Source organism: Pristiophorus japonicus, chromosome 7, assembly GCF_044704955.1.
Source record: "Pristiophorus japonicus isolate sPriJap1 chromosome 7, sPriJap1.hap1, whole genome shotgun sequence".
Classification (NCBI taxonomy): Eukaryota; Metazoa; Chordata; class Chondrichthyes; family Pristiophoridae; genus Pristiophorus; species Pristiophorus japonicus.
In genome coordinates, this window is record NC_091983.1 from 16,235,783 (window position 1) to 16,250,995 (window position 15,213).

General features: G+C 45.0%; 1 protein-coding gene and 1 long non-coding RNA gene across 12 annotated transcripts in view; one reads left to right on the top strand and one right to left on the bottom strand.

Moving 5' to 3' along the window:
• The window catches only part of fam135a (family with sequence similarity 135 member A), a 253,544-nt gene that overhangs the window by 9,659 nt on the left and 228,672 nt on the right, over positions 1 to 15,213 (bottom strand). For all 9 annotated transcript variants that reach the window (XM_070884848.1, XM_070884853.1, XM_070884851.1 and 6 more), the window contains one exon: positions 11,895 to 12,046. In XM_070884848.1, coding sequence (XP_070740949.1) covers positions 11,895 to 12,046 — 152 coding nt within the window. The remainder of the gene's footprint in view (positions 1 to 11,894; positions 12,047 to 15,213) is intronic.
• LOC139267079 (uncharacterized) overlaps positions 3,700 to 15,213 on the top strand; it is a 34,989-nt gene continuing 23,475 nt past the window's right edge. Inside the window, exon 1 of one of the 3 annotated variants that reach the window (XR_011593825.1) lies at positions 3,700 to 4,143. This is a non-coding gene — a long non-coding RNA (uncharacterized lncRNA). The remainder of the gene's footprint in view (positions 4,144 to 15,213) is intronic. The other 2 variants (XR_011593827.1, XR_011593826.1) reach the window with 2 other exon arrangements.

The window sequence follows — 15,213 nt, forward strand, 5'->3', positions numbered from 1 at the left end:
ACAGAATCCGACCCCATTTTCCAGGAATGATTCAAATAAAAAGTAATGATGTTCATCAGAACAATGCCCGTGAAGTTGATTTGTATTCCTGTTTTTTCTGACTTCGAAAGTAAAAGGCTTGTTTTTATTCGAATAGCTACTTTCTGCCTGTTTTTTCCTGTTATATATTTCCCACATATACGGTCAGATGGCCGAGTGATCAAGGCTGCAGATATCTATTAAGGACGTAATTGCGTTATGAAAAAAACTATGATCACTCTGAAGTAGATTTGGTTCAATCACCCAGCCCATTCTGAAAACAGGAGCGTAACTGGCATTCAAAGTTAGATTGGTTGCTCAAAGTCCTCTTCTTCAGCATTGATTTTTTTGCACTAAGGAAGAGATGTCAGTGTTGGGACAATCTTTTGGACTTAGTAGCAAGATCAAACTTGCTCCCAACTGCATGAGCTCACCACAGGTTTCTCACGTCAACTTCCTTTATAGTCGGTTTGACTAAATTGCACACAATCTGCAGTTTTGGGTATAAGCGTGCAAAATTTGAGATTTGAATTTTATTATCTAGCTTTGCAGTTTGGAAAAGTAAAACACCACCGTAATGGGAACAGGTTGCTAAAGTAATTATGCAGTGGTTGTTAAAGGAAGAAGCATGAATTCTACTTAAAGTATGAGTTGATAACTTCAGTGCAATCAATCTTTCCTCAAATGAATGTCAAAGCAACGCTTCTGAAATTACTATTCCTTCCTGTGACTAAATTCAAAGCAAAAGTTTGAACATTCTCTGTTCACCTCTTACATGCACCACTCCATAAAAATACAGTCGTTCCTAGACATAGTAACAGTCCATCAAGCCCACCTATCCACAATATACTCATGGTACATTTCTAATAACCCTGAATCCCACAACCTTTCTAGAAATTGCTTCATTTTTTTTTCAATAGAATTGCTAAAGTATGGATAAGTCAGTAGGGCTCAGCCATCGCAATACCCAATGGAATATTTTAAAGTTCCTCTTCAGAACCCGTGTGCAATTAATTCATCCCAATTTTGTTAAAACACGCAGCATATTTAAAATTACTGTCTCAGTAACTTCACAATTACAACACCCATTATTACTGTTCAGACTAATGATGCAACACAGTGAAGTGCGTGCTTGCATCATCTGTCACAAGTAAAAGGACAACTGATGAACATATATTTTCTCTACCATAATTAACAAGATTAAGGGAGTTAATTTTGTGTAGCTTTCTTGTCACACCCGCTGTACCACAGATCAATTTACTAAAAACTCCACTGGCTGGCCAGCTGATACCCAACTGACTTAAATACAAAGAATTAAGTTGCTGAAAAAGTACGCATTGAGTAAGATTTATATTAATATGTGCAAAGGCCAACTTCCAAGTGCCAGATAAAACACAGTTTTGTTCAGAAACAATATGGTTATTTTGTCATCAAAAAAGAGGAACAACCTACAAACGTAGAAGAGTTAATGAAAGCATTTCAGTTCAAAAACATGCCCTGCTAAAAATGCATTCTCGAACGCTACCAGAATTCAATACACAAAGATACATTACATACTTAGGTGGAGTCAAGTATGTGTGGGCCACATAATAAAAGCAATCTAAATCTGGTAAACATGTAAATACTAACAAAGGATAGGTGGGTCAGATTAGGGACCAAAAGGAGGCATTCTTATGGAGACAGAGGGCTTGGTGGAGGTATTAAATGTGTACTTTGTATCTCTCTTCACTAAAGATGATGCTGCCAATGTAGCTAATAGAGATATTGGATAGAATACAATTAGATAAAGAGGAGGTACTTAAAAGGTTAGCAGTGCTCAAAGCTTTCAAAGGGAAGAAAGGGTGGAAATTGCAGGAGCTGTGGTCACAATCCTCCTTAGATATAGATGGGTCCAGGACAAAATGATTTGGCATTTGGAAAAGTATGGGCGAAAAATGAAAGTTAGCACAGGTTTTTGTTAAAGCAAAATCGTTTTTGAATAAATTGACTGAATTCTTTGATGAAATAACAGAAAGGGTTGTTGAGGGTAGTGCGGTCGATGTGTGTATATAAACTTTCTTAAAGCGTTTGACAAAGTACCACATATAGGGGTCAAGTTTCGGCCTGAGTTGCTCCTACTTATATTAATACATAAATATTAATAATAGAGAAGAGAGGAAGATTGGGGGGGGGGGGGGGGAGAAAGAGAAGAGAGGAAGATTGGGGGGGGGGGGGGAGAAAGAGAAGAGAGGAAGATTGGGGGGGGGGGGAGAAAGAGAAGAGAGGAAGATTGGAGGGGGGGCGGGGGAAAGAGAGAAGAGAGGAAGATTGGGGGGGGGAGGGGAAGAGAAGAGAGGAAGATTGGGGGGGGGGGAAGAGAAGAGAGGAAGATTGGGGGGGGGAAGAGAAGAGAGGAAGATTGGGGGAGGGGGAAGAGAAGAGAGGAAGATTGGGGGGGGGGGGGAAGAGAAGAGAGGAAGATTGGGGGGGGGGGGGGAAGAGAAGAGAGGAAGATTGGGGGGGGGGGGAAGAGAAGAGAGGAAGATTGGGGGGGGGGAAGAGAAGAGAGGAAGATTGGGGGGGGGGGAGGAGAGAGGAAGATGGTTGGGGGGTGGGGGGAGAGAAGAAAGAAGATGGGGGGGGAAGAGAAGAGAGGAAGATTGGGGGGGGGGGGAGGGGAGAAGAGAGGAAGATGGTGGAGGGGGGGGTGAAGAGAAGAGAGAAGATGGGGGGGGGGAAGAGAAGAGAGGAAGATGGGGGGGGGGGGGAGGGGAGAAGAGAGGAAGATGGTGGGGGGGGGGTGAAGAGAAGAGAGAAGATGGGGGGGGGGGGAAGAGAAGAGAGGAAGATTGGGGAGGGGAGAAGAGAGGAAGATTGGGGGGGAGGGGAGAAGAGAGGAAGATGGGGGGGGGGGTGGGGAGAGAAGAGAGGAAGATAGGGGGGGGGGGGGGGTGCGGGGAGAGAAAACAACCAAGAAGAAGCCGGGCCCCGCTGAGGACTTCGGGCGGGTCCCGCATGCAGCCAATGCCGGGCTGCCGACTTCTCTTCGGGAGGGACCTGACCCAGCGAGACGCCGGGCGGACCCCGCCGCCGAGGTAAGATGCACAGGCCACTCTGCCGGGGATAGGGGCGACGTCCCTTCGGCCTGGGGTAGGGTCGTCGCCCTGGAGACAGGGCGCCAGCAGCTACTGCGCACGCGCGGAGCTGCCGGCACTGTTTTCGGCGCAGGGCTGTAGCTCCGCCCCCAGCAGCTATCTGAGAATCGCGAGGTAAGTATTCGGTGCAATTTTTGTTCTATAAATTAGGCGGGTCTCTCCGATGTGCGCCGTTCTAGCGGCGGCCAAAACCTGACCCCATAGGGCCCCAAGTTTCAGTTGAGGATTAGAACTGCGCAAATTAAAAATATAAAATAATCACATAATATTAAAGATTTAACATTTAAAATTGAACTGGTTAGAATAATTTAATTTCACTGATGTTTTAGTTAATTTAAAAATAAACTGACTGCACAGCCCTAATGAAAACAACATTTTATCTCTTCAATGCTAAGGACATCACAGAGATCCACTGATTTCCTGGAATAAAAAGCGCGCCCGTTTCCTACCTTGCTATTCTCGACTTCCATGAGGCCTCGGCGCAGCATAGCAGCAACAGCGCCTAAAAGACTTCCGGCTGCTGCGCGCGTGCGCAATAGATCCTGGTCCCCACATTCTGTGTGTGTGCGCTGCAGGTTGTGTGGGAGAGGCCCGAAAGCACGCCGCTCCTAGCCCTGGCCCAATGGTCCCCAGGAGCGGGTGAATGATTATGCGGAGGAGAAGGAGATCCTGAGCTCGGACCTGGAGACGGCAAACAAGAAAGGGAGAAGGAGCTGGCCAAAGTGACCATCAAGAAGGAAGATGTCGATTGCTCTCACTGACTGAGGCTATCAAGTGTTCCTTGGAGATGTTCGGAGGGGCGGAGGTAGTAGGAAAGCAAAGAGATTGGGGGCGAGACGTGAGTAGGACGGGACCTGGGTAGGCTCGTCTGTTTAACATTCCACCCCCCCCACCCACTCCCGGCCGGCGCTCAGTGGCCTGCCGCTGCTTGCTGCCTGTGTGTACTTGCTGCTGTGTGCGCTGCTGTAGGGCTCCCGGACAGGTAGGTGAGGTAGGAACTTTTATTTCTTATTTATAAATTTTTGGTTCTTTATTTTTTTTTAAAGTGAAGGTGTTTAGTGCTCTCCTTCCCCCCCCGCCCGGCATCTCTGGCTGGCTTCGCTGATTTCTTAACTCTACACAAGGTTTTTCGTGGTGTACAAAAGTGGACACTTACTCCGTTCTAAATTAGTTTGGAGTAACTTTTCACAGTCTAAACTTGCAAAACAGGTGTTAAGTGGCTGGACACACCCCCTTTTGAAAAAAACTGAATTAAAACTAAACTAAACTAACCTAACTCACTGAAACTGGAGCAAACTAAATGTGGAGAATTGCAATTTCTAGGATACTCCAAAAAAAAAATAGTTGCTCCAAAAAAACTAGGAGTAAATCCAGTTGAAACTTGGGGCCCATAGACTGGTTAGCAAAATTACAATCCATGGGTTAAAGGGACAGTGGCAGAGTGGATACAAAATTGGCTAAGGGATAGAAAGCAGAAGGTAGTGGCGAATGGTTGCTTTTCAGACTGGAGGGAAGTATACACAGGGGGTCGGTGTTGGAACCACTGCTCTTCTTGACATACATTAATAACCTTGACTTGGGGGATACAGGCATAATTTCAAAATTTGCAGTTAACAAAATTCAGAAATGTAGTAACATAGAAAATAGGTGTAGGAGTAGTAAGCAATGAGGGGGATTATGACAAGACTTCAGGAGGACATTGACAAACTGGTGAAATGCACAGATACATAGCAGTGAAAATTTAATGCAGATAGGTATTAAAAGCTACATTTTGGTAGGAAGACTGAGGAGAGATAAAAGGGGGCGCAGGAACAGAGAGACCTGAAGTGTATGTATACAAATCTTTGAAGGTAGCAGGACAAGTTGAGACGGCTGTTAAAAAATGCATAAGGTATCTTTGGCTTTATGAATAGAGGCATAGAGTAAAAAAGCAAGGAAGCTATAAAAAGAAAACCTTTGTAAAACACTGCTTGGGCCTCAGCTGGAATAGTGTGTTCAATTCTGGGCACCACACTTTAGGAAAGATGCCAAGGCCTTGGAGAGGTTGCAGAAAAGATTTACTATAATGGCATCAGGGATGAGGGACTTCAGTTTTGTGGAAAGATTGGAGAAACATAGAAAATAGGTGCAGGAGTAGGCCATTCGGCCCTTCGAGCCTGCACTGCCATTCAATGAGTTCATGGCTGAACATGCAACTTCAGTACCCCATTCCTGCTTTCTCGCCATACCCCTTGATCCCCCGAGTAGTAAGGACTACATCTAACTCCTTTTTGAATATATTTAGTGAATTGGCCTCAACAACTTTCTGTGGTAGAGAATTCCACAGGTTCACCACTCTCTGGGTGAAGAAGTTTCTCTCATCTCGGTCCTAAATGGCTTCCCCCTTATCCTTAGACTGTGTCCCCTGGTTCTAGAGTTCCCCAACATTGGGAACATTCTTCCTGCATCTAACCTGTCTAAACCCGTCAGAATTTTAAACATCTCTATGAGATCCCTCTCATTCTTCTGAACTCCAGTGAATACAAGCCCAGTTGATCCAGTCTTTCTTGATATGTCAGTCCCGCCATCCCGGGAATCAGTCTGGTGAACCTTCGCTGCACTCCCTCAACAGCAAGAATGTCCTTCCTCAAGTTAGGAGACCAAAACTGTACACAATACTCCAGGTGTGGCCTCACCAAGGCCCTGTACAACTGTAGTAACACCTCCCTGCCCCTGTACACAAATCCCTCGCGATGAAGGCCAACATGCTATTTGCTTTCTTAACCGCCTGCTGTACCTGCATGCCAACCTTCAATGACTGATGTACCATGACACCCAGATCTCGTTGCAACTCCCCTTTTCCTAATCTGTCACCATTCAGATAACAGTCTGTCTCTCTGTTTTTAACCACCAAAGTGGATAACTTCACATTTATCCACATTATACTTCATCTGCCATGCATTTGCCCACTCACCTAACCTATCCAAGTCACTCTGCAGCCTCATAGCATCCTCCTCTCAGCTCACACTGCCACCCAACTTAGTGTCATCCGCAAATTTGGAGATACTACATTTAATCCCCTCGTCTAAATCATTAATGTACAATGTAAACAGCTGGGGCCCCAGCACAGAACCTTGCGGTACCCCACTAGTCACTGCTTGCCATTCTGAAAAGTAACCATTTACTCCTACTCTTTGCTTCCTGTCTGACAACCAGTTCTCAATCCACGTCAGCACACTACCCCCAATCCCATGTGCTTTAACTTTGCACATTAATCTCTTGTGTGGGATCTTGTCGAAAGCCTTCTGAAAGTCCACATCAACTGGTTCTCCCTTGTCCACTCTACTGGAAACATCCTCAAAAAATTCCAGAAGATTTGTCAAGCATGATTTCCCTTTCACAAATCCATGCCGACTTGGACCTGTCATGTCACCTCTTTCCAAATGCGCTGCTATGACATCCTTAATAATTGATTCCATCATTTTACCCACTACCGATGTCAGGCTGACCGGTCTATAAATCCCTGTTTTCTCTCTCCCTCCTTTTTTTTTTAAAAAGTGGGGTTACATTGGCTACCCTCCATTCCATAGGAACTGATCCAGAGTCTATGGAAAGTTGGAAAATGACTGTCAATGCATCCGCTATTTCCAAGGTTACCTCCTTAACTACTCTGGGATGCAGACCATCAGGCCCTGGGGATTTATTGACCTTCAATCTCATCAATTTCCCCAACACAATTTCCAGACTAATAAGGATTTCCCTCAGTTCCTCCTTCTTACTAGACCCTGGGGTTGTTCTCCTTGGAGCAGAACAGGTTAAGAGGAGATTTGATAGGTGTTCAAAATCATGAATGGTTGTGATAGAGCAAATAAGGACAAACTGTTTCCACTGGCAGAAGGATTAGTAACCAGAGAACACAGATTTAAGGTGATTGGCAAAAGTACCAGAGGCAACATGAGGAAACAATTTTTTTTTTTTAAAAACACAGGAAGTTGTTGTGATCCAGAATGCACTCCATGAAAGGGTGGTGGAAACAGATTCAATAGTAACTTTCAAAAAGGGAATTGAAGAGGTAAAATTTGCAGGCTGTGGGGAGAAAGCAGGGAAACGGGACGAGTTGGATACTTTTAACCAAAGAGCTGGCACAGGCACGGTGGGCTGAATGGCCTCTTCCTGTGCTGTATCATTCTAGTCATGAAAGGATGTTAATGTTCCGATACAAGGCTCCACACCTGTATTGTGAATATCTGTTCTCTTCAGACACTGCCTGGACTGCTGGCTAAGTCCAGCATGGTTTGTTTGTTTCAGATTTCCAACATCGGGTTTTTGTTTTTTGAAAACATACTAAATGAATTGTTTAAGATTCAATGAATCAGTATTACTTCTTAAATCAAATCTTTGTAGGACTATTATACCATTAGGAAAAGGGAAGGTGCAACGAGACCTGGGTGTCATGGTACATCAGTCATTGAAGGTTAGCATGCAGGTACAGCAGGTGGTTAAGAAAGCAAATGGCATGTTGGCCTTCATAGCGAGGGGATTTGAATACAGGGGCAGGGAGGTGTTGCTACAGTTGTACAGGGCCTTGGTGAGGCCACACCTGGAGTATTGTGTACAGTTTTGGTCTCCTAACTTGAGGAAGGACATTCTTGCTATTGAGGGAGTGCAGCGAAGATTCACCAGACTGATTCCCGGGATGGCGGGACTGACCTATCAAGAAAGACTGGATCAACTGGGCTTGTATTCACTGGAGTTCAGAAGAATGAGAGGGGACCTCATAGAAACGTTTAAAATTCTGACGGGTTTAGACAGGTTAGATGCAGGAAGAATGTTCCCAATGTTGGGGAAGTCCAGAACCAGAGGTCACAGTCTAAGGATAAGGGGTAAGCCATTTAGGACCGAGATGAGGAGAAACTTCTTCACCCAGAGAGTGGTGAACCTGTGGAATTTTCTACCACAGAAAGTAGTTGAGGCCAATTCACTAAATATATTCAAAAGGGAGTTAGATGAAGTCCTTACTACTCAGGGGATCAAGGGTTATGGCGAGAAAGCAGGAAGGGGGTACTGAAGTTTCATGTTCAGCCATGAACTCATTGAATGGCGGTACAGGCTAGAAGGGCTGAATGGCCTGCTCCTGCACCTATTTTCTATGTTTCTATATACTTGTAGTGATCCTTTTGTTTAATTTCTTCTGTAAAATTGAAAGTAGTTTCTGCTCAGATCTTCATGCACGACAAAGAGGTATCATTATGGGCCTGTTTTTTGAGTGCACGCTAAATAAGGTAACACTTCAAGGACACCCTCAAAGCCTCCTTGACAAAGTGCAACATCCCCACTGACTCCTGGGATTCCCTGGCCCAAGACCTCCCAAAGTGGAAGAAAAGTGTCCGGGAGGGCACTGGAGACAGAGTCCCATCGCCGAGAACAAGCAGAAAACAAGCGTAAACAGTGGAAGGAGCGTGCGTCAATCCAGACTCCCCAACCACCCTTTCCTTCAACCATTGTCCCACCTGTGACAGAGACTGTAGGTCCTGCATTGGACTGTTCAGTCACCCGAGAACTCACTTTTAGAGTGGAAGCAAGTTATCCTCGACTGAGGGATTGCCTATGATGATGATGATGAAACTAAGGTACCAACGATGTAAAAACAATTTAATGTTGGAAGGGGGAACAAGAAAAAGTATTTTGTGCATTAGAGCTGGTGTTTGTGCTAAATGTATATACGATGGGGTATTTCGATCAAAATTGTAGGTAAAATGGTATCATTTCCTTTGGATGCATTATGGCATTTGTTTAAGGCATGAATACAACCAGTTTTGGCACAACTGTTAAAAACGTTAGCAACACACCAGCATAAAGGAAAAGTGCAGATATTAAATTACTTTTAGTTTCCCCCTCAGCCGTGAGGATTGTTAATCAAGTACAATATTCCAAACTGCGATATTTATTGTCAAGACCCCGCCCTCTTCTGCCTCACCTTATTGTGAAATACTCGCATTTTACATAGGAACATTAGGTACAGGGGGCAGCCATTCAGCCGCTCAAGCCTGCTCCACTATTCAATTAGATCAAGACTGATCTGTATCTCAATCCATTTACTCACCGTAGCTCCATATCCCTTGATACTGTTATCTAACAAAAATCTATCTATCTCCATCTTGAATGTTTCAATTGACCCAGCATCCACAGCCCTTTGGAGCAGAGAATTCTAGATTTCCGCTACCCATGTGAAAAAACTGCTTCCTGATTTTGGTCCCGATTGGCCTTGCTCTAATTTTAAGATCATTTCCCCATCATTCTTGATTCACCCACCAGAGAGAATGGTTTCTCTTTATCCACCCTTCCAAATCCTTTTAATATTTTAAGCACCACTATCAGATCACCCCTCAATCATCTAAATTTTCATGCTTTTCAAAGTAAAGTTTTACCTTATTCAATTTGTGTGTGACATGTGCAAAAACTGCATTTTATTTCCACCAGTAAATCCAATTACAATCAGGCTGTTGTTTCCCCCTCTCCTCTCCCAACCCGACGTAAAGCTAGGTACTGCTTCAGTACTTGAAGGTTATTTTTTTATTGCATCACTACAGGTCACCTCAATTTATTCTGAAAGTATCAGCATATCTGTAATTACTTTCATAGCTTTTTATGTTAATTATTATTTTCCATTTAGGTTTGCTGGCAATATACAATCTGCAACTTCTGATAAGAACATAAGAATTAAGAGCAGTAGGTCATACGGTCCTTCGCGCCTTCTCCACCATTCAATAAAATCATGGCTGATCTTCGACCTCAACTCAATTTTCCCGCCCGATCCCCATATCCACCCGAAACGGGGCGCACCCTACGTTTTTAAATAATTTTTCTCCACCCAATCCATGCGGCGGAGATGCCGTCGACATTCAGAACTTTGCAGTTGTTTTTGGCTCGGGGCGGAAGTTGTGGTGGCTGAGGGGAGGAAGGGCCCAGTCATCAGCGCATCGCTGCTGATGTCAGCGTGTCTCTGATGACGACAGCGCGGCGTGGACGTGCTGTGCCGACGTGGCACAATGTCTCTTCCCTTCAGTTTAAGGGGAGAGCCGCTGTAAACTCTGCAGCCACTTCAGTGGCAAACACTGGGCCACTAAGGAGGGTTTCGGCAGGGCCAGCTACAGAGTGTGTACTGGCGGCACCCATCGTCGGTGGGGCCATTCCCGCGGGGCAATACCAGGAAAGAGGCAATTTTTCGAGGGGGTCCCCGCCAGTCGGTAAGGTATTGGCGTGGGAAAACGGGTAGAGCGGTCCTGGGCACCGCTCCAAAGCTCACAAAGAGAAATTTACAAAATGGTGGCCCCTCCGCAGAGAGCCACTGGCCATTCCGTACTGCCCTGTGGCCGCCACTTTCAGGCAGCCAGAGGCCTTATCGGGAGGGACAATTTTGCCCCCTAAAAATCTATCTATCTATCTCAGTCTTGAATATACTCAACGACTGAGCAATCGCAGCTTTTGGGGTAGGGAATTCCAAAGATTCACAACCCTCAGTGAAGAAATTCCTCCTCATCTCAGTCTTATAATGCCAACCCCTTATCCTGAGACTATGACCCCTAGTTCTAGACTCTTCAACTTGGCAAACAATCTACCCTGTCAATCCCCCTCAGAATCCTATGTTTCAATGAGATCACCTCTCATTCTTCTAAACTCCAGAGAGTATAGGCCCAATCTACACAATTTCTCCTCGTAGGAAGACAGTATACAAGTTGTATCATGCTCAGACCCCGGGAACTGTTTACAGCTAAGAGTTACAGCTCCTTTCAAAAATATTAAGTCCAATCCAAGGCTACTTGGGAGGGTCTGAATGCTTCAAGTAAAAGCTTTAATTAGGCATAATAACAATTTAATCTATAAATGTAATCAAGTTATTGCAAGAAAAAATCTCTACACTGGAGAGCTTGGGTAAATGTTTTCTTGAGTGCCTGCATGCTGTCTGTAAGCATGATTTTGTGCCTTACAAGGGCTCACTGCTTGAAATGATCCTTATATTCCCAGCTGGGGTTTCTGTCTTTGGCCTTGTACACAGTTCCAACCAAGTAAAATGCAAACTTTAGAAACAATATCTTATCCTTATCCTGGGCATTTCGTAGTCCTCTGGTCTGAACACTGACCTGCTGTGTGTCTAACATTTGTTTTTTCACATTTCCTGAACAGGCAATTTCACCTTTATTTTTGGTGTGGATTTTTCATGTTCCTTTTCCATGCCTTACTTAGCTATTTCTATATTTTTAAATGCATTTTCATAAGGTGATCTTCCCATATGATCCAATAGTTTTCACCCTTAACCAGCTTTTCATAAAACAAATTATTTTCTATTTGACAGGTTAGTATCCTTGACAGTTAACCTTTACTGATCTTCCATTCTTTGTTTTGCTCAGTCCTATAATGGGTCTTTCATCTTGTTCACTCTCCAGTTCTGATGAACGACCTACATCCATAACATTATCCTGCCATATCTCTTTACACATGCTGTCGATTTGTTATGGATTTCCAGCATTTCAGATTGATTTCCTCTTCTGAACACGGTTCAATCTGCTGTACCTTTTCATTTCTCTTCCACCTCCCTGCGAGAATAGGTCTGACTTGAAAACAAGCTGCTATTACTCTTTTATCCCATAGATGGTGCACAAGTCTAGTTAGGAACATTTATTTATTATTAATCCAAACTGAAAATGCGTTTTAGGAATTTGGGTTGTTCTATAGGTACCATACATGTACAGAATCTTTGCTTACCTGTATTGACAAGCGCGCTACTGTTGTACAACGTCCCCAAGTGAGGCCCAGACAAAGAAAGGAAAGTGTGCAGTTTGTTCAAGTAAAATTTAAATCTTTGTCTTGTAAGAACTGACCGAATGATTAAGTTACCTAAAGAGTGCCCGATGAAACTGTTGGAGAAAGAGTTAGGTGTGATTAGAAGAATGCTACTGAGGAGTTGAACAAAATATTTCAAAATGCGATTCTTTAAAAGATTACAAAAAAACTATGTATCTTCACCCACAACATTAATACCAATGGATTACCAACACCTTTCAGAAAGCGAAAAATAATTAATTAATTTTACATTTTCCAGGTACTGCCAGACTATGTAAACTCCCACATACAATTCTAAATGCAAGGTCTGGTTCTGTATCTAGAGCTGTTAAAAATAAAGTTCATTTCATTGGTCAACAAGACATACTGAACAGTTACACCGAGCTGTTGCTGTTTTGGTAGTCCAGGAGGGTCCTGACGTTCCAGGTCCCGAACTTCATTTGAAAGGGGTAGAAGATGCCTGCGTGTGAATTCTTTTATCGTGGGATGACCGTTGCACACCAGCTATCACACGGGCTTGACAGAGCAAGGTCTTGGGCCAGTGGCATCCAAGACGATTGGAGACCAGGCTCTGCTACATCAGCCTAGCACGCACACACACAAACATACTCCTACTGACCTCCTCCCTCCTTCCCGCAGGTCCCCTCTGTCTGGGTTGCTAGTATTGCTATCGTTGCACAGGAGCTGAGACGTTTCGACATTGCCGCCCTAAGCGAGACTCGACAGGCAGGGGAAGGCCAGCTTAAGGAGCAAGGAGGTGGTTACCAGAAGGCAAACCAGAAGAACGCTGCCTCCATGGGATAGGCTTTGCCATAAAAAAATGAGCAAGTTGGACGTCTCGGAATAAGCGAACGCCTCATGACTCTTCGGCTCACCCTAGCCCGGAACCAGTGTGCTACGGTCATCAGTGCTTACACCCCAACACTGAAAGCCACAGACGAGACCAAAGAGAAATTCTACTCCAGCCTTGAACAATCCCTGACCCGAGTCCCAATGGGCAACAAGTTGATCCTCCTTGGCGATTTTAACACCAGAGTTGGAAAGGACAGAGATCTCTGGGGAGATGTGATTGGCAGAGGGGGGGTAGGGAAAAACAACTCCAATGGTACTCTCCTCCTGACAAAATGCTTAGAACATGGCCTTATCATAACAAACACCTTGTTCCGTTAGAGAGACAAGTACAAGGCTTCATGGCAACACCCTTGCTTCAAGCACTGGCATCTGCTAGACTACGTTATCATCCGAGTGAGGATCGCAAGGACGTCTGCATCACCCGTGCCATGACAGGAGCTGACGACTGCTGGATGTAGGATGCCCACAGCGCCTGGTCTGCACTCAAGGCTTCCATAATTAGCATCTGTGAAGAGGCGCTTGGTCACTCGACTAGGAAACACCAAGACTGGTTTGATAAGAATGACCAGGAGATCCAGGAACTAATAAGCTGCAAGCACAAGGCATTCTTGAACTGGAAATAGCAACACAACTCGAGAGCAAAAAAGCAGCATCAGAAGGCTGAAGTCCAACAAAAAACGTGCGACCTAAAGAACAGATGGTGGGTGGAGAAAGCGCAGGAGATCCAGCAGCTAGCCGACAAGGACGACGTGCCTGGATTCTTCAGCACAGTCAAGACCACCTATGGCCCAAGCACCCCACTGCAGGCAAAGAACGGAGAGGTACTCATCAAGGATACCGAGGCAGTCAGTAACCGCTGGAAGGAGCACTTCGAAGATCTCCTTAACCGAGACTGTCTTCGATGCGAGTATACTCAACTCCATCCCACAGCATGCTACCTGCCACCACCTCAGCCCGGCACGAGATTGAAAAGGCCATCCGACAACTAAAGAACAAGGCCCCAGGAGCAGATGGAATCCCTGCCAAGGCACTAAAGCATGGTGGAGAAGCACTATTGGCACAAATACATGGAGAATTGGCTGGCTAACAGAAAGCAGAGAGTCGGGATAAATGGGTCCTTTTCGGGTTGGAAATCGGTGGTAGTGGTGTGCCACAGGGATCGGTGCTGGGACCACAACTGTTTACAATATACATAGATGACCTGGAAGAGGGGACAGAGTGTAGTGTAACAAAATTTGCAGATGACACAAAGATTAGTGGGAAAGCGGGTTGTGTAGAGGACATAGAGAGACTGCAAAGAGATTTAGATAGGTTAAGCAAATGGGCTAAGGTTTGGCAGATGGAATACAATGTCGGAAAGTGTGACATCATCCACCTTGGAAAAAAACAGTGAAAGGGAATATTATTTGAATGGGGAGAAATTACAACATGCTGTGGTGCAGAGGGACCTGGGGATCCTTGTGCATGAATCCCAAAAAGTTAGTTTGCAGGTGCAGCAGGTAATCCGGAAGGCAAATGGAATGTTGGCTTTATTGCGAGAGGGATGGAGTACAAAAGCAGGGAGGTCCTGCTGCAGCTGTATAGGGTATTAATGAGGCCGCACCTGGAGTACTGCGTGCAGTTTTGGTCACCTTACTTAAGGAAGGATATACTAGCTTTGGAGTGGGTACAGAGACGATTCACTAGGCTGATTCCGGAGATGAGGGGGTTACCTTATGATGATAGATTGAGTAGATTGGGTCTTTACTCGTTGGAGTTCAGAAGGATGAGGGGTGATCTTATAGAAACATTTAAAATAATGAAAGGGATAGACAAGATAGAGGCAGAGAGGTTGTTTCCACTGGTCGGGGAGACTAGAACTAGGGGGCACAGCCTCAAAATACGGGGGAGCCAATTTAAAACCAAGTTGAGAAGAATTTCTTCTCCCAGAGGGCTGTGAATCTGTGGAATTCTCTGCCCAGGGAAGCAGTTGAGGCTAGCTCATTGAATGTATTCAAATCACAGATAAATAGATTTTTAACCAATAAGGGAATTAAGGGTTACGGGGAGCGGGCAGGTAAGTAGAGCCGAGTCCACGGCCAGATCAGCCATGATCTTGTTGAATGGCGGAGCAGGCTCGAGGGGCTAGATGGCCTACTCCTGTTCCTAATTCTTATGTAACTAATTTCTCTTATTTGGAAGGAGGAGAGCATGCCAGGAGATCTCAGACGCCATAATCATGACCTTCAAGAAAGGTGACAAGTCCGATTGCGGTAATTATAGAGGAGTTTCCCAGGGAAAGTCAGTGCAAGAATCCTCCTCAATCGCCTTCTCCCGGTGGCCGAAGAGCTCCTCCCAGAGTCGCAATGCAGATTCTGCCCACCAAGGGGCACAATGGACACGATCTTCA